At 38.4% G+C, this 24,216-nt stretch overlaps 1 protein-coding gene across 1 annotated transcript in view; it reads left to right on the top strand.

Moving 5' to 3' along the window:
• Positions 1-24,216, top strand: part of CPD (carboxypeptidase D) — an 89,961-nt gene that overhangs the window by 22,103 nt on the left and 43,642 nt on the right. Inside the window, exons 3-6 of the mRNA XM_003912557.4 lie at positions 20,268-20,410; positions 21,091-21,260; positions 22,097-22,446; positions 22,930-23,121. Coding sequence (XP_003912606.2) covers positions 20,268-20,410; positions 21,091-21,260; positions 22,097-22,446; positions 22,930-23,121 — 855 coding nt within the window. The remainder of the gene's footprint in view (positions 1-20,267; positions 20,411-21,090; positions 21,261-22,096; positions 22,447-22,929; positions 23,122-24,216) is intronic.

The raw sequence follows: 24,216 nt of genomic DNA on the forward strand, positions 1-24,216 counted from the left end.
TCAAAAAATAAATAAATAAAAAATAAGTAAATAAAGTGTGTTTCTTGTAATTGCATAGACGGCATAGAGTTGGGTCTTGTTTTTAAACTCAGTTTTACAATTCCTGTCTTTTAGTTGGTGTGGTTGCACCATTTACACTGAATATAATTATTGGTATGTTTGGATTTAGGTCTACTTTCTAATTATTTTTCAGTTTTTCTCTCTCATTTTAATCCCACTGCTTCCCTTTTCCTGCCTTCTATTGGATTGTGTTTTTAAACTGTATCTGTTTAGTTGGTCTAGTAAATGCAGTTTACATACTTAACTTTTCACAGTTTTGCCTAAAATTAATATTTTACTTCAAGAGAAATGTGCAAACCTACCCACCATACCCTTTATCCTCCCCTTTTATGTTGTACTTAACTTATATATATATATGCTGCATTGAAAACCCCACTAGACAATGTTATAAATTTTATTTTCAACTGTCAAACACAGTCTAAGGGACTTAAGGGGAGAAAAATAGATAATTGTATTTACCATTTCTGTTGCTTTTCATTCATTCCTGAAGTTCTAAGTTTCTCTGTGGTATAATTTCTCTTCTGCCTGAAGAACCTTCTTTAGCGTTTCTTTTAAAGCAAGTCTGCTTATAATGGATTCTTTTAGTTTTCCATCTCTGAGAATGTGTATTTTGCCATCATTCTTTTTTTTTTTTTGAGATGGAGTCTCGCTCTGTCACCCAGGCTGGAGTGGAGTGGTGCTATCTCAGCTCGCTGCAAACTCCACCTCACGGGTTCACGCCATTCTCCTGCCTCAGCCTCCCGAGTAGCTGGGACTACAGGCGCCGGCCACCACGGGACCTGCCTAATTTTTTTTTTTTTTTTTTTTGTATTTTTAGTAGAGACGGGGTTTCACTGTGTTAGCCAGGATGGTCTCGATCTCCTGACCTCATGATCTACCGTCTCGGCCTCCCAAAGTGCTGGGATTACATGCGTGAGCCACTGTGCCTGGCCTTGCCATCATTCTTGAAGGACATTTTTATTGGATATAAAACTCTGGGTTGTGGATTGGTAGTTTGTCTTTGCTGTTTGTTTTTTAGAGTGCTTTAATAATTTTGTGCCATTGCCTTCTGGTCTCCATGGCTTCTGCTGAGAAATTCAGTCATTTGAATTTTTCTTCCCCTTTGTACACACATCATTTCTCTATGGCCACTTTCAAGACTTTATTTTATTGCTGCTGCTGCTGCTACTGCTGCTACTTCTGCTACTTCTGCTTCCTCCTTCTCTTCCTCCTCTTTCTTCTCTTCCTTCCTTCCTCATCCTCCTCTTCCTTCCTTCCTCTTCCTCCTCTTCTTCCTCTTCCTCTTCTTCCTCCTCTTCCTCTTGTTCTTCTTCCTCCTCTTCCTCTTTGTGTTCCTCCTCCTCTTGTTCTTCCTCCTCTTTTTCTTCCTCTTCCTCCTCCTCTTCTTCCTCTTCTTCCTCCTCTTCTTCTTCCTCTTCTTCTTGTTCTTCTTCCTCTTCCTCCTCTTCCTCTTCCTGTTATTATTATTGTGAGACAGAGTTTGGCTCTGTTACCCAGGCTGGAGTGCAGTGGTGCGGTCATGGCTCACTGCAACCTCTGCCTCCCAGGCTCAAGCTATTTTCTTGCCTCAGCCTCCTAAGCAGCTGAGACTACAGGCACGCGTCACCACACCTGGCTTGTTTTTTTGTATTTTTTGTAGAGACAGGTTTTCAACATGTTGCCCCAGCTGGTCTCAAACTCCTGGGCTCAAGTGATCCACGTGCCTCAGTCTCCCAAAGTGTTGAGATTATAGGCATGAGCCATTATGCCCATCTGACTTTTTCTCTTTGGTTTTCAGCAGTTTGATTATAAAATACCCATGCATGGATTTTTTTGCACTTAATCGTGTTTGAGATTTGCTGAGCTTCTTGAAATGTAAGTTTTTGTCTTTTGCCAAATTTATGATGTTTCTAGCCATTATTTCAACTTTTTTTTTTTTTTTTTTTTTTAATAGCATGGCACCATATTATTTTCTCTCCTGAGACTCCAGTGATGACAGTGTTAGGCCTTTTGGTATTGTTCTTAAAATTTTGTGTTTCTTGTTTTTTTCAGATCTTTTTTTCTTCTTTCTCTGTTATTCATAAGGCAATTCCTACTTACCCATCTTCAAGATAACTCACTTTTTCCTGTCATTTCCATTCTTCCATTAAACCCATTCAGTTTATTTTTTTAATTGAGTTATTGTATTTTTCTGAAATTCTGAAATTTCTGCTTTTTTCTTTTTTGTGTGTTTGGTATCTTTCTTTTACTTTAAGATTGTTTAATCTTACTTCCTTGGGATGCTGGATGTGATGGTTCATACCTGTAATCCCAACAATTCGAGAGGCCAAGGTGGGTGGATTACTTGAGGTCAGGAGTTAGAGACCAGCCTGGCCAACATGGTGAAACCCTGTCTCTACTAAAAATACAAAAATTAGCCGGACTTGGTGGCGCACACCTGTAATCCCAGCTACTCAGAAGGCTGAGGGACGAGAATTGCTTGAACATGACAGGCAGAGGTTGCAGTGAACCAAGATCGTGCCACTGCACTCAACTAGGCGACAGAGGGAGACTCTGTCTCAAAAAAAAAAACAAACCAAACCAAAACAAAACAAAAACCTTACTTCCTTGGAACATGGTTATAATAACTGTTTTAAGGTTAGTCTGATAATTCCAGCATCTGGGTCATCTTGGATGGTGTCTGTTGACTTTTTTTCATTATAATTTATTGAGCTTTTACTGGTTCTTTGAATGTCAAATAATTTTGGATTATGTCCTGAACATTTTGAATCTTATGCTATGAGATCTGGGTCTTGTTTAAGTCCTATTAAAAAATAATACTTGTTGGCTGGGCGCAGTGGCTTACACCTGTAATCCCAGCACTTTGGGAGGCTGAGGCGGGTGGGTCACCTGAGGTCAAGAATTCAAGACCAGCCTAACCAACATGGAGAAACCCCATCTCTACTAAAAATACAAAATTAGCTGGGCATGGTGGCGCATGCCTGTAATCCCAGGTACTCAAGAGGCTGAGGCAGGAGAGTCGCTTGAACCTGGGAGGCGGAGGTTGTGGTGAGCCGAGATCGTGCCATTGCACTCCCGCCTAGGCAATAATAGCAAAACTCCGTCTCAAAAAAATAAAATAAAAATAATAATAGTTGTCTGTTTGTGCTATCAGGGAATGACCCAGTTAGGTTCAGCTGCAAGTTTTGACTCACCTTATGTAAGCTATGATTCCAATGTCAGTTCAGTTTTCAAAGCCTTTATAGTGCTGTTCATATCCATACTGTATGTGCACCACTCAGGGGCCAGTCTGGGTGCTGGGCAGTAACCTGTTTTGTAGTTCAGTTCTCAGTGCTTTTGGTGTGCTGTTTAAGGTCAGACCTGTACATGTGCAGTTTAGAGATGATCCAGGTGGTCATAGACAATTTTATGGGATCCCTTTCCCACATTCCCTCATATCTGCCATCTCATTAAAGTCTCTGGCTTCCAGGGTCTTCTAGTATAGAAGATAAAGACTTGAAAGATCGCCTTTCATGGGAAAGAAAGGATGTGCAATATCATTTGTTATCAGCGAAATACAAATTAAAACCACAGTTAGATGCCACCCCACTTCCACTAGAATGCTTAAAATTTAAAAGACTTTCCAGTTGCATGAGCAACTTGTTAGGTGATGATGCAGAACAACTAAAACATGGATACATTGCTGGTGGTAATATGAACATGGTGCAACCACTTTGGAAAACAATTTCTTGCAAAGTTAAACTTACTATAAGATCCATCTGTGCCACCTCTAGATATTTACCCAAAAGATAGGAAAACATATGCCCACATTAAATCTATGTACATCTTTAATCACCAAAAAACAAGAAACAACTGAAATAACCACCACATGGTGAACAGATAAGCAAATTGAACTACTTTTATTCAGTAGAATACTTAGTAATATAATGGACAATTTATATATGAACAATATGGAGGAGTCTCAAAAGCATTATGCTAAGTGAAAGAACCCTAATACAAAAAACTATATACTATATGATTTTATTTATACGACATTCTAGAGAAGGCAGAAATATAGGGAACGAAATTAGATTAATGGTCGCCCAGGGTCTGGGAGCTTTCTGGGACATAGAAATGTTCTGTATTTTTATTGTGGTGGTAGTTAATGTGACTGTATATGTTGCACTGTACATGTAAATAGGATGAATTTTATAGCATATAAATTATTATACCTCTGTAAACTTGACTTTTAAAAAAGCTTTAAAGCACCATGTTAACTAGAAAGATTGTCAAAATTGTTTTGAATCATTTACTTAATACTTAAGTGAAAGGAAATTATTTAAGAAGCTCTGTATGCTTCAAAGAAGAATAAAATTTAAAGTATCATGCAAAAATATTTGCCTTGTGTATTCCATTTTATAACCTTTTTTGATGCATGGCAAATATCGTGACAATAAATGTATGTCTGCAGTAATTTAAATGGCTGCATAGTAGCCCATTTTATATCATAATTTACTAAACTGGTCCTTCATTTTTGAACATTTAGATTGTTTCCAGTTTTATGCTCTTTCAAGTTGAATACTATAGTCCTCATCCTTATAGCTATTATCTTGGAATAAATTTCTAGAAAAGGAATTTCTGTGTTGAGGTCATACCTATTTTAAAGATTTTATATTCATATTACTAAATATTCACCCAGAAATGTTCTGTAATCCTTTGTCATCTTTTTTTTTCTTTCTTTTTAATGAAAGACGCTTCATCTTTCATTTTCTTTAAAATTTCTTATGACAGCTTTTTGGCCAACAGATATTTTGCTAGCTTTTCAGTAGTCGAATCTGTTAGGTAGTTAAATCTTTTAGATAGTTAAATCTATTAATCTATTCCTCTCATGGTTTTATACTACTTTGTTGTCATACTTAGAAGGGCTTTCCCTATTCTGAGAGAGTAAAAACATTTATGTTGGCTGCTGGTTTTGTTAATGGCTTCATATTTATGTTAAATTCCATATGCATTAAAGAGTTTACTTGGTACGATACTGTAAACCAAAAAGTATCTATCTCTAAGATGGGTCTCAATCAATTTAGAAGTTTATTTTGCCAAGGTTAAGGACATGCCCGGAAAACATAAACACAGTCACAGAAACAGTCTATGGTCTTTGCCTTTCTCCAGAGATGATTTTTGAGGGCTTCATTATTTAAAGGGGAAAAGTGAACTGGAGGGGAAAGAGGAAAGGTATGGGCATCCACATATTGCAAGAGAAAAGGAGCAGTTGGGGGCATAGTCAATTATATATTCATCTCATGCTCAGTAAATGAGCACTTCTCATAAGATAAGGTGAACATGAAAGAGCTACCTGTGGAGATATCTACCCCTTTATCTGTAGCTATCTGGTTAGGAGCAAAAGGAAAGGCAGCTTCTTGCATGAGTCAGCTTTCAGCTTAATTTTTTTCTTTTGGCATAGTGAATTGAGTTGAATTTGGCATACCTTTCACAATATGATGTAAAATTCCATCAGTATTTTTTGCCACCTCGTTAACCTAGTCAACCAGTTTTATCCATGTAAGAGTTCCTAATTTTTCCCCCATTGGTTTTAAATATCTTGATCATATTCCAAATGCTTTTGTTTCAGTTACTGTGATTTCTATGTTGTCCCGTTGGTCTCTTTATTTTCATGAAATGAACTGGTTTAGTAAGTATAGTTTTATTATATGTACTTTAGTAATATGGCAATGCAGGTTCCTTCTTACCACTCTTATTTTTTAATTTTTTTGGGGATATTCTCAGCCATTTCTCAGAAATTCACAAAGTTACTGGTACAGTTTAACTTCTAGATCATTATGTCCAGTTGCAACAAAAAAATCTATGTTTTCATAATATTTATAAATTAATTTGGGGGAATTTGATATTTTTATAAGCCTCTTATCTAGAGTCATGATAACGCTTTACTAAAATCTCCTACATCCCTCAGTGACATTTTATAATGTTGATTTATATTATGCATTTTGTTATACTTCATCCTAAACATTTTGTGGATTGTGTTGCTGGGAACTTTTTAAAAATTATATTTGCTGACTATTGCTGAAATACAGAAAAAAATATTGATTTTTATATTGTTTTTAAGTAGTCATCTTTTTATTTCCAGTATCATTTAACATGACTTTTATTTAACTTAAATATGGTCTTATCAAAGAAAAATTTGGGGAATATATGTCAGGATTTAACTGATTATTTTCTATTTCCATTAGATTCTACACTGTGAAGCTAATATTAAAATCAAATCTATAAGACCTAAAATAAAAGAGGCTTGTCCCCTTAATCCGACTTTTAGTGATTGTTTGTAGAGCTATGTATTAAAAAGTCAATATTTATATTGTATGCTCTGTCAGACTAAGGATGCTAATTGTATTTTCTTCTCTTGGAATTAAGTCTTCTTTTAAAATGATTTCTGTCCTTCCTCCCTACTTGCTGCCTGGGGGATATATTTGTATGTGTCATTAGATGGAATTGGCAAGTTATAGTCCTATTAAAGTTACTTTTAAAAACCTGATTAGGTAACACTCTAAAATGTTACGTGATCTTCTTGCTGGGTCTTAGCTAGTATTTCTTAAATTACTACTAAAATAGGACAATTAAGGGATAGACAAAAGAATGCTAGGATTCAAGCCTGGGGATTATAGTGTTACTCTACGTCATTGCCTTCTGGCATAATGAAAGTGTGAGTTGGCTGTGTTTGCAAATTAACACAGCTATTAAATTTTACATATGCAAAAAAACCCCTTAGATTAGTTTACATTTATATGGTGCTGAAATTGTTATTATTATTTTTTCTTCTTCTTTTCTTTTTTTTTTTTTATTATACTTTAAGTTCTAGGGTACATGTGCACAATGTGCAGGTTTGTTACATGGTATACATGTGTCACATTGGTTTGCTGCACCCATCAACTCATCATTTACATTAGGTATTTCTCCTAATGCTATCCCTCCCCCAGTCCCCCACCCGCTGACAGGCCCTGGTGTATGATATTCCCTGCCCTGTGTCCATGTATTCTCATTGTTCAGTTCTTACCTATGAGTGAGAACATGCGGTGTTTGGTTTTTTGTCCTTGTGATAGTTTGCTGAGAATGTGATAGTTTCCAGCTTCATCCATGTCCGTGCAAAAGACATGAACTCATCCTTTTTTATGGCTGCATTGTATTCCATGGTGTATATGTGCCACATTTGCTTAATCCAGTCTATCACTGATGGACATTTGGGTTGGTTCGAAGTCTTTGCTATTGAGAATAGTGCCGCAATAAACATACATGTGCATGTGTCTTTATAGTATCATGATTTATAATCCTTTGGGTATATACCCAGTATAGGATCCCTGGGTCAAATGGTATTTCCAGTTCTAGATCCTTGAGGAATCGCCACGCTGTCTTCCACAATGGTTGAACTAATTTACACTCCCACCAACAGTGTAAAAACTTTCCTGCTTCTCTACATCCTCTCCAATATCTGTTGTTTCCTGACTTTTTAATGATTACCATTCTAACTGGTGTGAGATGGTATCTCATTGTGGTTTTGATTTGCATTTCTCTGATGACCAGTGATGATGAGCATTTTTTCATGTGTCTGTTGACTGCATATTTATGTCTTCTTTTGAGAAGTGTCTGTTCATTTCCTTTGCCCACTTTTTGATGGGGTTGTTTGTTTTTTTCTTGTAAATTTAAGTTCTTTGTAGATTCTGGATATTAGCCCTTTGTCAGATGCGTAGATTGCAAAAATTTTCTCTCATTCTGTAGGTTGCCTGTTCACTCTGATGGTAGTTTCTTTTGCTGTGCAGAAGCTCTTTAGTTTAATTAGATCCCATTTGTCTATTTTGGCTTTTGTTGCCATTGCTTTTGGTGTTTTAGTCATGAAGTCTTTGTCCATGCTTATGTCCTGAATGGTATTGCTTAGGTTTTCTTCTAGTGTTTTTATGGTTTTGGGTTTTACATTTAAGTCTTTAAAACATCTTGAGTTAATTTTTGTATAAGGTGTAAGGAAGGGATCCAGTTTCAGCTTTCTACATATGGCTAGCCAGTTTTTGCAGCACCATTTATTGAATAGGGAGTCCTTTCCCCATTTCTTGTTTTTGTCAGGTTTGTCAAAGATCAGATGGTTGTAGATGTGTGGTGTTATTTCTGAGGCCTCTGTTCTGTTCCATTGGTCTATATATCTGTTTTGGTACCAGTACCATGCTGTTTTGGTTACTGTAGCTTTGTAGTATAGTTTGAAGTCAGGTAGTGTGATGCCTCCAGCTTTGTTCTTTTTGCTTAGGATTGTCTTGGCAATGCGGGCTCTTTTTTGGTTCCATATGAATTTTAAAGTAGTTTTTTCCAATTGTGTGAAGAAAGTCATTGGTAACTTGATGGGGATGGCATTGAATCTATAAATTACTTTGGGCTGTAATGGCCATTTCCATGATATTGATTCTTCCTATCCATGAGCATGGAATGTTCTTCCATTTGTTTGTGTCCTCTTTTATTTCGTTGAGCAATGGTTTGTAGTTCTCCTTGAAGAGGTCTTTCACATCCCTTGTAAGTTGGATTCCTAGGTATCTTATTCGCTTTGTAGCAATTGTGAATGGGAGTTCACTCATGATTTGGCTCTCTGTTTGTCTGTTATTGGTGTATAGGAATGCTTGTGAGTTTTGCACATTAATTTTGTATCCTGAGACTTTGCTAAAGTTGCTTATCAGCTTAAGGAGACTTTGGGCTGAGATGATGGGGTTTTCTAAATATACAATCATGCCATCTGCAAACAGAGACAGTTTGACTTCCTCTTTTTCTAATTGAATACCCTTTCTTTCTCTTGCCTGATTGCCCTGGCCAGAACTTCCAACACTATGTTGAATAGGAGTGGTGAGAGGGGGCATCCTTGTCTTGTGCTGGTTTTCAAAGGGAATGCTTTCAATTTTTGCCCATTCAGTATGATATTGGCTGTTGAGTTTGTCATAAATAAGTCTTATTATTTTGAGATACATTCCATCAATACCTAGTTTATTGAGAATTTTTAGCATGAAGGGCTGTTGAATTTTGTCAAAGGCCTTTTCTGTGTCTATTGAGATAATCATGTGGTTTTTGTCATTGGTTCTGTTTATGTGATGGGTTATGCTTATTGATTTGCATATGTTGAACTAGCCTTGCATCCCAGGGATGAAGCTGACTTGATCGTAGTAGATAAGCTTTTTGATGTGCTTGCTGGATTCAGTTTTCCATTATTTTACTGAGGATTTTTGCATCGATGTTCATTAGGGATATTGGTATAAAATTCTCTTTTTTTGTTGCATCTCTGCCAGGCTTTGGTATCAGGATGATGCTGGCATCATAAAATGAGTTAGGAAGGATTCTCTTTTTTTCTACTGATTGGAATAGTTTCAGAAGGAATGGTACCAGCTCCTCTTTGTACCTCTGGTAGAATTCGGCTGTGAATCCCTCTGGTCACGGACTTTATTTGGTTGGTAGGCAATTATTGCCTCAATTTCACAACCTGTTATTGGTCTATTCAGAGATTCAACTTCTTCCTGGTTTAGTCTTGGTAGGGTGTATGTGTATATGTCCAGAAATTTATCCATTTCTTCTAGATTTTCTAGTGTATTTGTGTAGAGGGGTTTATAGTATTCTTTGATGGTAGTTTGTATTTCTGTGGGATCGGTGGTGATATCCCCTTTATCATTTTTTATTGCATCTATTTGATTCTTCTCTCTTTTCTTCTTTATTAGTCTTGCTAGCGGTCTATCAATTTTGTTGATCTTTTCAAAAAACCAACTCCTGGATTCATTGATTTTTTGAAGGGTTTTTTGTGTCTCTATCTCCTTCAGTTCTTCTCTGATCTTAGTTATTTCTTGCCTTCTGCTAGCTTTTGAATGTGTTTGCTCTTGCTTCTCTAGTTCTTTTAATTGTGATGTTAGGGTGTTAATTTTAGATCTTTCCCACTTTCTCTTGTGGGCATTTAGTGCTATATAAATTTCCCTCTACACACTGCTTTAAATGTGTCCCAGAGATTCTGGTATGTTGTGTCTTTGTTCTCATTGGTTTCAAAGACCATCTTTATTTCTTCTTTCATTTCATTATGTACCCAGTAGTCGTTCAGGGGCTGGTTGTTCAGTTTCCATGTATTTGTGCAGTTTTGAGTGAGTTTCTTAATCCTGAATTCTAATTTGATCGCACTGTGGCCTGAGAGACAGTTTGTTGTGATTTCTGTTCTTTTACATTTGTTGAGAAGTGTTTTACTTCCAATTATGTGGTCAATTTTCGAATAAGTGCGATGTGATGCTGAGAAGAATGTATGTTCTGTTCATTTGGGGTGGAGAGTTCTGTAGATGTCTATTAGGTTCACTTGGTGCAGAGCTGAGTTCAAGTCCTGGATATCCTTGTTAACCTTCTGGCTCGTTGATCTGTCTAATATTGACAGTGGGGTGTTAAACTCTTCCATTATTATTGTGTGGGAGTCTAAGTCTCTTTGTAGGTCTCTGAGGACTTGCTTTATGAATCTGGGTGCTCCTGTGTTGGGTGCATATATATTTAGGATAGTTAGCTCTTCTTGTTGAATTGATCCCTTTACCATTATGTAATGGCCTTCTTTGTCTCTTTTGATCTTTGTTGGTTTAAAGTCTGTTTTATCAGAGACTAGGATTGCAACCCTTGCCTTTTTTTGTTTTCCATTTGCTTGGTAGATCTTCCTCCATCCCTTTATTTTGAGCCTATGTGTGTCTCTGCATGTGAGATGGGTCTCCTGAATACAGCACACTGATGAGTCTTGACTCTTTATCCAATTTGCCAGTCTGTGTCTTTTAATTGGAGCATTTAGCCCATTTACATTTAAGGTTAATATTGTTATGTGTGAACTTGATCCTGCCATTATGATGTTACCTGGTTATTTTGCCTGTTAATTGATGCAGTTTCTTCATAGCATCAATGGTTTTTGCAATGTGGCATGTTTTTGCAGTGGCTGGTACCGGTTGTTCCTTTCCGTTTAGTGCTTCCTTTAGGAGCTCTTGTAAGGCAGGCCTGGTGGTGACAAAATCTCTCAGCATTTACTTGTCTGTAAAGGATTTTATTTGTCCTTCACTTAAAGGTTAGTTTGGCTGGATATGAAATTCTGGATTGAAAATTCTTTTTTTTAAGAATGTTGAATATTGGCCCCCACTCTCTTCTGGCTTGTAGGGTTTCTGATGAGAGATCTGCTGTTAGTCTTATGGGCTTTCCTTTGTGGGTAACCTGACCGTTCTCTCTGGCTGCCCTTACCATTTTTTCCTTCATTTCAACCTTGGTGAATCTGACAGTTATGTGTCTTGGGATTGCTCTTCTTGAGGAGTATCTTTGTGGTGTTCTCTGTATTTCCTGAATTTGAACATTGGCCTGCCTTGCTAGGTTGCAGAAGTTCTCCTGGATAATATCCTGAAGAGTGTTTTCTAACTTGGTTTCATTCTCCCCGTCACTTTCAGGTACACCAGTCAAATGTAGATTTGGTCTTTTTCCATAGTCCCATATTTCTTGGAGGCTTTGTTCGTTTCTTTTTACTCTTTTTTCTCTAATCTTGTCTTCTCACTTCATTTAATTAATTTGATCACTGATAACCTTTTTTCCACCTGATGGAATCAGCTGTTGAAGCTTGTGCATGTGTCATGAAGTTCTTGTGCTGTGGTTTTCAGCTCTGTCAGGTCATTTAAGGTCTTCTCTACACTGTTTATTCTAGTTAGCCATTCCTCTAACCTTTTTTCAAGGTTTTTAGCTTCCTTGCGATGGGTTTGTTATTACTGACCTTCAGAAGCCTACTTCTGTCAACTAGGCAAAGTCGTTCTCCATCCAGTTTTGTTCTGTTGCTGGCAAGGGGCTGTGATCCTTTGCAGGAGAAGAGGTGCGCTGGTTTTTGGGATTTTTAGCTTTTCAGGTCTGGTTTCTCCCTATCTTTGTGGTTTTATCTACCTTTGGTCTTTGATGTTGGTGACCTACAGATGGGGTTTTGGTGTGGATATCCTTTTTGCTGATGTTGATGCTATTCCTTCCTGTTTGTTAGTTTTCCTTCTAACAGGCCCCTCAGCTGCAGGTCTGTTGGAATTTGCTGGAGGTCCACTCCAGACCCTGTTTGCCTAGGTGTCACCAGTGGAGGCTGCAGAACAGCAAGTATTACAGAACAGCAAATATTGCTGCCTGATCCTTCCTCTGGAAGCTTCATCCCAGAGGGGCACCCAACTGCATGAGGTGTCTGTTGGCCCCTACTGGGAGGTGTCTCCCAGTCAGGCTACACGGGGATCAGGGACCCACTTGAAGAGGCACTCTGTTTGTTCTCAGAGCTTGAATGCCATGCTGCGAGAACCACCGCTCTCTTCAGAGCTGTCAGTCAGAGACGTTTAAATCTGCAGAGGTTGTCTGCTGCCTTTTTTTCAGCTGTGCCCTGCCCACAGAGGTGGAATCTATAGAGGCAGTAGGCCTTGCTGAGCTGCGGTGGGCTCTGCTCAGTTCGAGCTTCCCGGCCGCTTTGTTTACCTACTCAAGCCTCAGCAATGGCAGACACCCCTTCCCCTGTGAGGCTGCAGCCTCCCAGGTTAATCTCAGACTGCTGCAGTAGCAGTGAGCAAGGCTCCGTGGGCGTGGGACCCGCTGAGCCAGGCACAGGAGGTAATCTCTGGTTTTCCGGTTGCTAAGACCATGGGAAAAGTGCAGTATTTGTGCGAAAGAGTACTGTTTTTCCAGGTACAGTCTGTCACAGCTTCCCTTGGCTAGGAAAGGGAAATCCCCCGACCCCTTGCACTTCCCGGGTAAGGCAACACCCCTCCCTGCTTCGGCTCGCTCTCCCTGGGCTGCATCCACTGTTCAACCAGTTCCGATGAGATGAACCAGGTACCTCAGCTGGAAATGCAGAAATCTACCCCTCTTCTGTGTCAATCTTGTCGATCTCACTGGTTGCTGCAGACCGGAGCTGTTCCTATTTGGCCATCTTGGAAGCAACTGAAATTGTTATTTTTATGTGTTCTCTGTTTTGCTTCCTTACCAAGACTCTAAACTCTGGATGGAAGTAATCTCTTGTTTATAATTCCCAATAATCTTAGTATAATGCCTTACACACAACGACCATTGTATTGTGACCAATGTAGTAGTAAAAATTGGAAAAGATTTTCAATAAATATTATGTACAATGAATGCACGTGTGTGTTTACGTGTATATGTACAAGTGAAAGTTACCAAAGATGATTATAGGTCAGCAGTGACTAAAGGTGACTAATATCACCTAATGACTAAATATGACTTGCTAGGGATAGGAAAATCAGCATCTTACCCATTTCCTGCCAGACTCAAGGTGAATAAGGGAAAGCTAAAAGATTGCCTTGCCCTAGGAAACAAGGTTAAGACCAAGTTACTAGGCTTATGGTAGTTATAAACCTGCAAATATTCTGAGAAGACAAAGTCTGTTTGACATCCCCATATGGATATTCAATGGGCATTTCAAACTTAATGCATTGAAAACAAACATCTTAATTTCCCATTGCTCCAACCTCCTTTTATTCATTTAACATATATTTATTGAAGGGCTACTATGTGGCAGGTACTGTTTTAGTGCTTGGAATGTCCATCGATGGGCATAACAAAGATCTTTGCCTTTGTGTTGTTTATAATCTGGCAGGGAGAAACAGGCAGTAAATAATAAACATCATAGGTGAATTGTTAAGTGTTGTAGAAAAAGCAACAAGGTAGAAAAAGGGTAAGAGGAACTGGGAGTGCTGGTGGGATGGGCTTGGGGATAGTGATGGAGAGATGTAAGTAGCAACTTCAAATGGGGAGGTCAGGATGACCTGACTTCATTGTCAGGTTGAAACTGGAGTGAAGAGCTGGAGTGGAGGGAGTTAATCAAGTAGTAAGGATATCCAGGGGAAGAGCATTCCAGCAAAGGGAACAAGTAGAGCAAAGTCAGGAGGTACTTAAGAGTATCCAGTGAACAGCAAGGAGGCCGTGTGTCTGGTGCAGAGCCAATGATGGGGAGAGTATAAAAGGAGGTTTAGGAAGGAAGGCTGGGTGATGGGGGTCAAATCATACAGGGCCTTAGGCCACTGAAAAGACTTTGGCCTTTAGTCTGAGTGAAATACAGGGAGTCTCTGAACTGGTTTGAACAGAGAAATAACTTCTGATTTGCATTTTAACAGAATTACTCTGGCATCTCTGTTGAGGAAAAGGGCAAGGGCAGGAACAGGGGAACCTCTTAAGAGTGATTGCAGAGGCCTGGCACAGTGGCTCACGCCTGTAATTCCAGCACTTTGGGAGGCTGAGGCAGGCGGATCATGAGGTCAGGAGATCGAGACCATCCTGGCCAACATGGTGAAACCCTGTCTCTACTAAAAATACAAAAAATTAGCCGGGCATGGTGGTGGGCGCCTGTAGTCCCAGCTACTCGGGAGGCCGAGGCAAGAGAATGGTGTGAACCCGGGAGGCAGAGCTTGCAGTGAGCCGAGATTGCACCACTGCACTCCAGCCTGGGTGACAGAGCGAGACTGTCTCAACAACAAAAAAAGAGTGATTACAGAAATACATGCAGAGAAATGGCAGTGGCTTGTACAGGGCCACAGCAATGGAGATGAGGATAAATTTTTTGATTCTGAATATATTTTGAAGTTAGAGTCAGCATGGTTTTCTGACACTTTGGATATAAAATGTGAATCCAAGGCTTTTTGCCTGAGCAACTATTTAATAGAAGGATGAAAGTGCCATTAACTGCAGTGGGAAAGACTGGGTGGAGCAGGTTTGGAGAAGATGAGTAGTTCAGTTTTGGATATGTTAAGTTTGTGATATCCAAGTAAAGATTTTGAATAGGCAGTTGGATGTACAAGTCTGGAATCTGGGAAGAAGTCCAGGCTGGAGACAGAAATTTGAGAGTCGTTACCCTGTAGATTATGTTTAAAACCACAGGACTGTATGAGTTTCATTATACCAAGGAAATAAGTAGTAAGAGAAGAGGACCAAAGGCAGAACCTTAGGGATGCCACCTCTGTTGCCTTTATTCTTTTTCATCTTTTCAGTAAATGGTACTACTATCTCCCTGATTTCTGAAGCCTAAAATCTAGAAGTCGTCCTTGATTTCTTCCTTCTATATCCAGACCTGTCCTCTTTGTCTCCACTACCACCAGCCTAGTCCAAGTCACCATTATCTTCTAATTCATCTTCATGCTTCCCCATTTGCCCCCCCTACAGTCATTTTCCATCCAGCAGTCAGAATGATCTTGACAGAATGAAGATAATTCCAATTGTATCACACCTCTGTGCAAAACCTGCCAGTGTTCTGCACAGCAAACATTGTGAATGAATGTTCTGACTCACAAATCAGTGTGAAATATTGTCAAACATGAAACAACAGAGTGAAAAGGCAGCCTACAGAAAGGAAAAAATATTTTTGCCCTAATAATATATTAACCCCCTAAAATATCCAGAATATGCAAAGAACTCCTACAACATAACAATAAAAAACAAATAATCTAATTTAAAAATGGGCAAAGGACTTAAATGGACATTTCTCTAAAGAAGATATACACATGGCCAACAAACATTGAAAAGATGCTCTACATCATGAATCATCACATACCCATATTCATTGCAGCATTATTCACAATTACCAAGAGGTGGAAACAACTAAATGTCAGTTGACAGATGAGTGGATAAAGAAAAGTTTGTATATTCAAAAAATGGAATCTTATTCAGCCTTAAAAAAGAAGGAAATCCTATCATATGCCATAACATCGCTGAACCTTAGGGATATTATGCTAAGTGAAATAAGCCAAAAAGACAAAATACTGCATGATTTCAGTTATATGAAGTATCTGAAGTAGTCAAAGTCTTAGAAACAGAAAGTAGAAAGGTGGTTGCCAGGAGCTGGGGAGAGTGGCAAAAGGGAGTTGTTTATAATGGATATGGAGCTTCATTTTTTGCGAGATGAAAATGTTCTAGAGCTCTATTGCACAACAATGTGAATATAGTTAACACGATTGTACTGTACATGTAAAAATGGTTAATATGATGAATTTTGTATTGTGTGTTCTTTAGTGCAATAAAACAAAAACCAAATCCCTCCTGTGGTTCCTACTGCACTTAGAATAAGATCCCCAACTTCTTACCCTAGCTGCCAAAGCTGTTTATGATCTTGTTTTGCCAGAATCCCTCAACCTCATCTTGAGCCATTCTTCCCTTGTCTGTTATTGTCCAGCCACAGTAGCTTTCTTTCTATTCCTTACACTCACCAAACTTTTCCCCTGCCTTTGGAATGTTTTTCCCGCTGACTTTTACCAGGCTGGCTGCATCTTGTTTTTTCAGATCTTGACTTAATATTACTTCCTCATGAAGCCTTTTTGTGACTACCTAGTCTCTAGTTGCCACCAATCACTAGCTATATCATGTCACTGTACTTAAATTTCTAGGCTGGGTGTGGTGGCTCACGCCTGTAATCCCAGCACTTTGGGAGGCTGAGGCAGGTGGATCACGAGGTCAAGAGATGGAGACCATCCTGGCCAACATGGTGAAACCCCATCTCTACTAAAAATACAAAAAAATTAGCTGGGTGTGGTGGCGTGAGCCTGTAGTCCTAGCTACTCGGGAGGTTGAGGCAGGAGAATTGCTTGAATCTGGGAGGTGGAGGTTGCAGTGAGCCAAGATCATGCCACTGTACTCCAGCCTGGCGTCAGAGCGAGACTCAGTCTCTAAAACAAACAAACAGACAAAATTCTGCATAGCACTTCTCACTATCTGATATTTTTCTTATTTATATTTGTTTACTGTCTGATTCCCCTATATAATAATTTTATAAGTTTTTTATATTTTAGAATTTAAAGTTTTTAAACTTTAAAAGAATGTTATGAGAAAGCAGGGACCTTGTCTGTTTTGTTCATCACCGTATCCCAAGCACCTAGAATAGGTGCCTGGCATATATGCCTGGCATATAGTAGGTGCTCAATAAATATTTGCTGAATGAAAACTGAGCTTCCTATTCTTAAATGATCATTTCTTGAAAAGGACTACTCTTCTCCCCAAGCTCCAGACCTGTCTTTTTGAATTACTTCTTGGGTATTTCTGTCTAAATATTCTACAGATACCTCGAATTCAACATGCCCCTTTCTGCTCAGTTACTCTTGCAGATCTTATTTTTTCTCTGTTAATGGCATCATCATTAGCCTGATTGATCAGGCCAGAGGTCCTCTTTGATTCCTTTCTTTCTCTCAACTCCCACTATCTATCAGATCCTGTCAGTATCTTATCTCACATCTTTCCCTTTTCTTCCACACAGTTGCCACCACAACATTTTAGGCCTGATTACTTTTCACTTGGATCATTGTAAGAAACTGCCTGACTGGGCTTTTTGCTTCCAATCCCGCACAGTTTTCCAGACCGTACTATCTTCTATTCATCATGCTACTTTTCTATTCAAAACTAACAGATGAAATGTCATTTTTTTATGCCTTAGAAAGCCATGGAAACCTTTATCCTCAGCCTCCTTTAGACCCCAGTTACCTTTCCAGCCTCACCATTCAAGACACCCCTGCAGCTCTGTGCTCCTGCCCTCATTCTGTGGCCTTATCAGCCTCATAACTGGTGGTCAGCATACACTAGCAGCCTCCACCTTTACAAAGCCATTTCCCCTGACTACAGTGCTCCTGAACCCCCACATCTCTTTGGCTGACTCATAGTTTTGTCTTTAAGATCTAACTAAAAAACTGCCTCCCCAAGAAGCCTTTACAGATCTTCCCTCAACTCCAAAATTGAAATTAGTGGCATAGACCCATAATATCTCTATTATTAATATCATTTTTTTTTCTTTTTTTCTTTTTTTCCCAAGATAGGATCTTACTTTGTTACCCAGACTGGAGTGCAGTGGTGCAATCTTGGCTCACTGCAGCCTTGACCTCCTGAGCTTAAGCGATCCTCGCACCTCAACCTCCTGAGTAGCTGTGATGACAGGCATGTGCCACCATGCCCAGCTAATTTTTTTGTATTTTTTGTAGAGATGGGGTTTTGCTGTGTTGCCTAGGCTGGTCTCGACCTCCTGAGCTCAAGAAATCTGCCCAGCCTCCCAAAATATTTATTGAGCACCTACTATATGCTAGGCACTATTTTAGGTACTGCCCTCAGCCTCTCAAAGTGTTAGGATTACAGGCATGAGCCACCTCGCCCAGCCTATTATCATTTTTTAAATTGTGGTAAAGTACACATAATATAAAATTTACCATTGTAACTATTTTTAAGGGTACAATTCCCTGTCATTAAGTGCATTTACATTGCTATACAACATTCACCACTCTCCTCTACTGTCATATTTAATTATTTATGGATGTGGTTGTCCCCTCCTCTGATTAGAAACAAACACTTGGCATTATTTGTAAGTGCTGAATTAACGTGGATGAACATGAATATAATCAGATCATCTCCTGAGATGAGATGTCACGTCACCAGCATCCTTGTGATCCTGCTTGGTTAACTTGAGGATTGTGTTCAGTTTTCTTCTTTGTACTTACTCAAAATGGCATTGGTTAGAATTCATGGAGTCCTGGATTTTTAAAGGTTCTTTGCCCAATTTCTTCTTTAGAAGTTTTTGATGCTTTACACTTAACCTAACTTTTTTGTCTTACCGGTATCTATCCTATAAATATGCCAGTGAAATGGAGCATATTGCGTTAGGTAAGGTGTGCATATTTCAAGAACTAGATGTGTTTCAAAGCACGTAATAAAACTTCAGCAAAAATGAAGTTAAGAGTTTAGGCTCCAATAATATTGCTACAATTTTATTTCTGTCAAAGTTTTGTTATTTTTGCTATATTGTTTGCTTTTCTTCAATGTTTTATAAGCCCCTGTTCTTTGATGAACTCCTAATAAGCTGTGCTTAAAACTATGACATTGACCTTTCTCCAGAACCAGGTTTCAGAATTGTCTGTTTTTCACATTCTCTCCCTGCCTTTTCTCTTATAATCAAATCAGCATGTTTTTGTTTTTGTTTTGGAGACGGAGTCTCACTCTGTTGTCCAGGCTGGAGTGCAGTGGCACTATCTCTGCTAATTGCAACCTCTGCCTCCTGGGTTCAAGCAATTCTTCTGCCTCAGCCTCCCCAGTAGCTGGGACTACAGGCGTGTGCCACCACACCCAGCTAATTTTTTGTATTTTTAGTAGAGACAGGATTTCACCATGTTGCCCAGGCTAGTCTCGAACTCCTGAACTCAGGCAATCTGCCCTTCTCCACCTCACAAAGTGCTAGGATTACAGGCATGGGCCATTGTGCCCGGCCCAAATCAGCATGTGTTTTTAAACATCATAGAATGCGAGGGTTGGAAGGGTCTTTTGTGGTCAGCTAACATTCACTTTGTATATAAATAAATAAATAAATAAATACCCATGTTAATGCCAAAGGGTTCTCATCCAGTAAGTGGCAGAAGAATCTATGATGGAAGCATATCTTTTGGTGCTGTCAGTGAAAGGGAAGTTATTCTCCCTCCTGATCTGAAGGGTCCTATGTGGCATCACCTGAGATGCACTGGGGGTTGAGGAAAGATGACCCTTAAAATCTGCATTTGCGCTTTGCAAGAGCAAGGCAAGATCACAGAGAAGTTACACATGCTCCTTTCTTCACTTTTTAGTCTTTATCTGCTAAAAACAAGATGTGAGAAAATCAAGTGACAAGAATGATAGGGTAATAGGCTGTCAACAAAATGAGTGTGTGGGCTTATATAGGTATAAACGTGGTGAAGGTCATAGACCATGGATGCTTATTCCCTTTTAAGTTCCACCTTCCATTTAACACATTTTGAAAGAATTTATTGTGTCTTATTTTCCCCTTTGTGCCCCACTTTTCATATCTGTAAAATGGATGAAATAGTAGTATTTGAAATAGTACATACAATTGCTGTAAAGATTAAATGCTAATACACATAAAGCTCTTAGAACAGGTCTGGTATATAATAAACACTCAAAGCTATTATCGTTATTGTTACTGGTATTAACTGATATCTTTGTACTTTTCATAACTGCTCATTCTATCAATTAAATGTATTTTTCACTATATGTTCTTTTTCAATGTATATTCCTTTTAACCTTCCTTCTTAGCCTCCACTACAGTTCAGATGCCTTCTACAATTTCAAACAATTTAATGAAAAGAAAAGAAAATTTATACATGCAGAGTTAGCTGATTTAATTTCTTCAGTCTTTTGGAGGGTATAATTATTTTCCTTCTGAGAGTAAACTTCTTTTTTCCATGTTACAGGTGGTATGCAAGATTACAATTATGTGTGGGCCAACTGTTTCGAGATCACATTAGAACTGTCTTGTTGCAAGTACCCACCTGCTTCACAGCTTCGACAGGAATGGGAGAACAATCGTGAGTCTTTGATCACATTGATTGAAAAGGTAAAAGTAGATGACTGGAAGGTTGGGGTATAGAAACAGGATTAAATAAGAGAGAAATCTGGATGCATGTGAATGACAATCTATACAGTATTAGATGTCCTTTATCTGTTTTTACTACTTAAGATTATAAATTATCTTTAAAGATTATTAGGTTACAATCTATTAAAACATATTCTAGTTCTGCTTCCCCTGCCCCTTGCCCCCAGCTCTCTGCTCCATAGGGCTTCCTTTGCCTGTCTTGGAACACTTACTTATACAAACTGAAATAATTAGCCAAATTTGTACTTTCAGGTTCTTACAATGTCACGTGATCATATTTGCTAGTGAGCCTTTACCACTATATGAACCATGGACATCAGTTTAATTTAAACATCACACAGACTAATACAGCAATTGGATACACCAGCAATTACACCCTGTTGAGAAAACTAGAAGTCTGGCTTTGAGGAGAGGGAATTTTAAAAGCACCTTACTAGTGTCGAGTTCAGACACATGGCTTAAGTTTAAGGATTTAATACTTCTGTCTGTATTTTATTTAAACTTCAAGGGATTGAAAATGTTTTGGGGGAGAGAGAAGAGTCACTTTAATTTTTAGAAATTCTACTATCAGTGCAGAGAAAAGTTGTGCCCTTTTGCCTTCTAAATTCATGGTCTCTGAACTTGGATTCTTGTCTTCTTAGGTTCACATTGGAGTGAAAGGATTTGTTAAAGATTCCATAACAGGATCTGGTTTAGAGAATGCAACCATCTCAGTGGCTGGTATTAATCATAATATCACAACAGGCAGATTTGGTGATTTCTACCGATTACTTGTTCCTGGAACTTATAACCTTACAGTAGTTTTAACTGGGTAAGAATTTAAACTATGTAGACTCTTAGTTAAAATGTCAAGTCTCTGTTTTATATCTAAGACAGAAATATAGTCTAGTACATGTTGTTTATTTTTTGTGGCTTTTATTTTTCTGTATTTTCTGATTTTTCTCCTTTTGTAATAAGAAAATACTATTGTGGAGTTTTTTGTCACATAGTCTAATAGTACAATGGGATATGAAGCATAGTTGTAGCAATAGAGGAAGGACAGTTTTTAAAACGTGAAAAGATATTCAGCTGTGTAAAGCATTGCCTTAAAGCTAACTGAATACCAGAGTAGAAGAAACCCAGTGCTCTGTAAATGACACTTTTGAAGAACTGTCTTAACAGCTTTCTAATTTATTAAATGAGTGGTTTCCCACCTCCCCTGGAAAGCTTTCTGGAAGCTCACTTTGATAAGGATTTAATTGATAACCTTTAATCTTGAACTTTCCTGCTTGAAAAAGAAGTTGGAATGTCAGTTTGATAAGACACTGCAAAGAATTGTATAATTTATCCCTTGTTTGAGTACTGTAGCATTGGTACAATGGAGTAACAGCCGCATCTTTCAACATGTTCTTTCCTTTGAATGTAATTTTTTTGGTATACATTCTAGTGCGTGGTACTTGAGAAGATTTGGTAAGAGAAATAGTTGTTTAATCTGGGGTTCTTTGTGAAATAATGTCCTAAAACTCTTAAATTTACACATCTCTATTTAGTTTGAGTTTTGATAGATCGCTAAGCATAAGAGGATGAAAAGGCTTCTGTGCTTTTATAATGTTAAAGCATTGTATGTCTTAACTATAAACCGTTTACTTTTCCAATTTTTTTTTTCAGGTATATGCCATTGACTGTTACTAATATAGTGGTGAAAGAAGGACCAGCCACAGAGGTGGATTTGTCTCTTAGGCCAACTGTAACTTCAGTAATCCCTGACACGACAGAGGCTGTAGCAACTGCTAGCACAGTTGCTATACCTAATATTCTTTCTGGAACATCATCCTCCTACCAGCCAATTCAGCCGAAGGACTTTCACCACCACCATTTCCCTGATATGGAAATCTTCTTGAGAAGGTTTGCCAATGAATATCCTAACATTACCCGGCTTTATTCATTGGGAAAATCAGTAGAGTCAAGAGAACTTTATGTGATGGAGATATCTGATAATCCAGGTGTCCATGAACCAGGTAATTGGTATGGTCTTACACATAATTTCAGTAGTGCCCCTCAAAGCCATGTTCAATATTGCTATGTTTCATCCAGAAAGGTCGCCTACAGTTTGTATAACTGGCATTAAGAAAACCTAACTAAAATTAAAAGAAAGCAAAAAAAAAAAAATGTAACTAATCTTTTCCCGGAAAAGAGGAAATCCTTTTGCTAACCCATATTAGGCATGGTATTTAATATGTGCATAGATTAGATTTATTCTGCTAATAGTGTTTTATTTATTTATATTACATGGCATATATATGCTTTGAGCCTGCTCAGACATACGTATTAGTAAGGAAACTGCTTTATAAGATGTTTCTGAAGGTTTTTTCTGCCTCCTTTGCCAAAATACATGTTTAAAAAAATTTTTAGTACAGGATTTATATATGTTGGGGAAAAAAACAGAGTCCATGATGATTAGAAATGAAAAAAAGCCTTCCATGTAATTACTTTGTTTTCAGGTGAACCAGAATTTAAGTACATTGGAAATATGCATGGAAATGAAGTGGTTGGAAGAGAACTGCTGTTGAACCTCATCGAATACCTTTGTAAGAACTTTGGAACAGACCCTGAAGTCACAGATTTGGTTCATAGCACTAGAATTCACCTTATGCCATCCATGAATCCTGATGGATATGAAAAGTCCCAGGAAGGTAAAGAATAGCTATTAATTCTTAATCATTTGATCATCATATAGAATGATTATTTTGATGTAGAACAGAATTTGAACTGGTTCTTTCGGAATTTCTTCCTATTTTTTTTCCTTATAATTTGTGATTGATTTTAGCTCTTGTATTCTTATATGATGATCTGGTCTGTTCAGGAATTATGTGATCAAATTTATATATTTAGTGGTGTTTTCCACTTGGTAATGGTTCTTATTTACTAGAAATAGAATATAAGACTTTTACAAATTGTTTTATTTCAGCAATAGTTCTGTTGACAAAGAGTCAAACTCTGTAAAATATTTGAAGGGATTTATTCTGAGCCAAATATGAGTGACTATGGCCCATGACACAGCCCTCAGACCCTGACGACATGTGTTCAGAGTAGTCAGGGTGCAGCTTGGTTTTATACATTTTAAGAAGACATGAGACATCAATCAAACACATTTAAGATATACATTGGTTTGGTCCAAAAAGGGGGTGAGGGTTCAAAGAGTTATTATCAGTTGAAAGGAATGTCTGGGTTAGGATAAGAGGTTGTAGTTACCAAAGTTTGATCATGTAGATGAAGCCTCCAGGTAGCAGGCTTCACAGAGAATAGATTGTAAATGTTTCTTATCAGACTTAAGGCCTCTGTTGGTATTAAATGTTGATTGGCTTTTCCTGATTTCCAAAAGAGAGGAGGCATAATGAGGCATGTCTGACCCCCATTTCCCGTCATGGCCTGAACCAGTCTTTCAGGTTAACTTTGGAGTGCCCTGGTCAAGAGGAGGGAATCTATTCAGATAGGCCCTGCCTATTGAGCAGGGCCTTAGAATTTTATTTTGAGTTTACAGTTCTTATTAAATTATTATTTTGGGAACCTTATTTCATAAGTGAAAAATCAAACCAGATATCTCTCTGAGCCAGTGACTCTGTTTTGACTCTTAGTTCTACTCCCTGTGCATGTTCCAGACTTGCTAATTTATTAACTTCCCGATTTCTTTGCCTTCTCTGGGCAAGCCCATCTTTCCTGGGGCGTTATAGTATGGGCTGGGACAGCAGACCCTTATAAACAACACTAGGGGAGTGAGAGTTCATCTT

The sequence above is a fragment of the Papio anubis genome, chromosome 17 (genome assembly GCF_008728515.1).
Source record: "Papio anubis isolate 15944 chromosome 17, Panubis1.0, whole genome shotgun sequence".
NCBI classification, from domain to species: domain Eukaryota; kingdom Metazoa; phylum Chordata; class Mammalia; order Primates; family Cercopithecidae; genus Papio; species Papio anubis.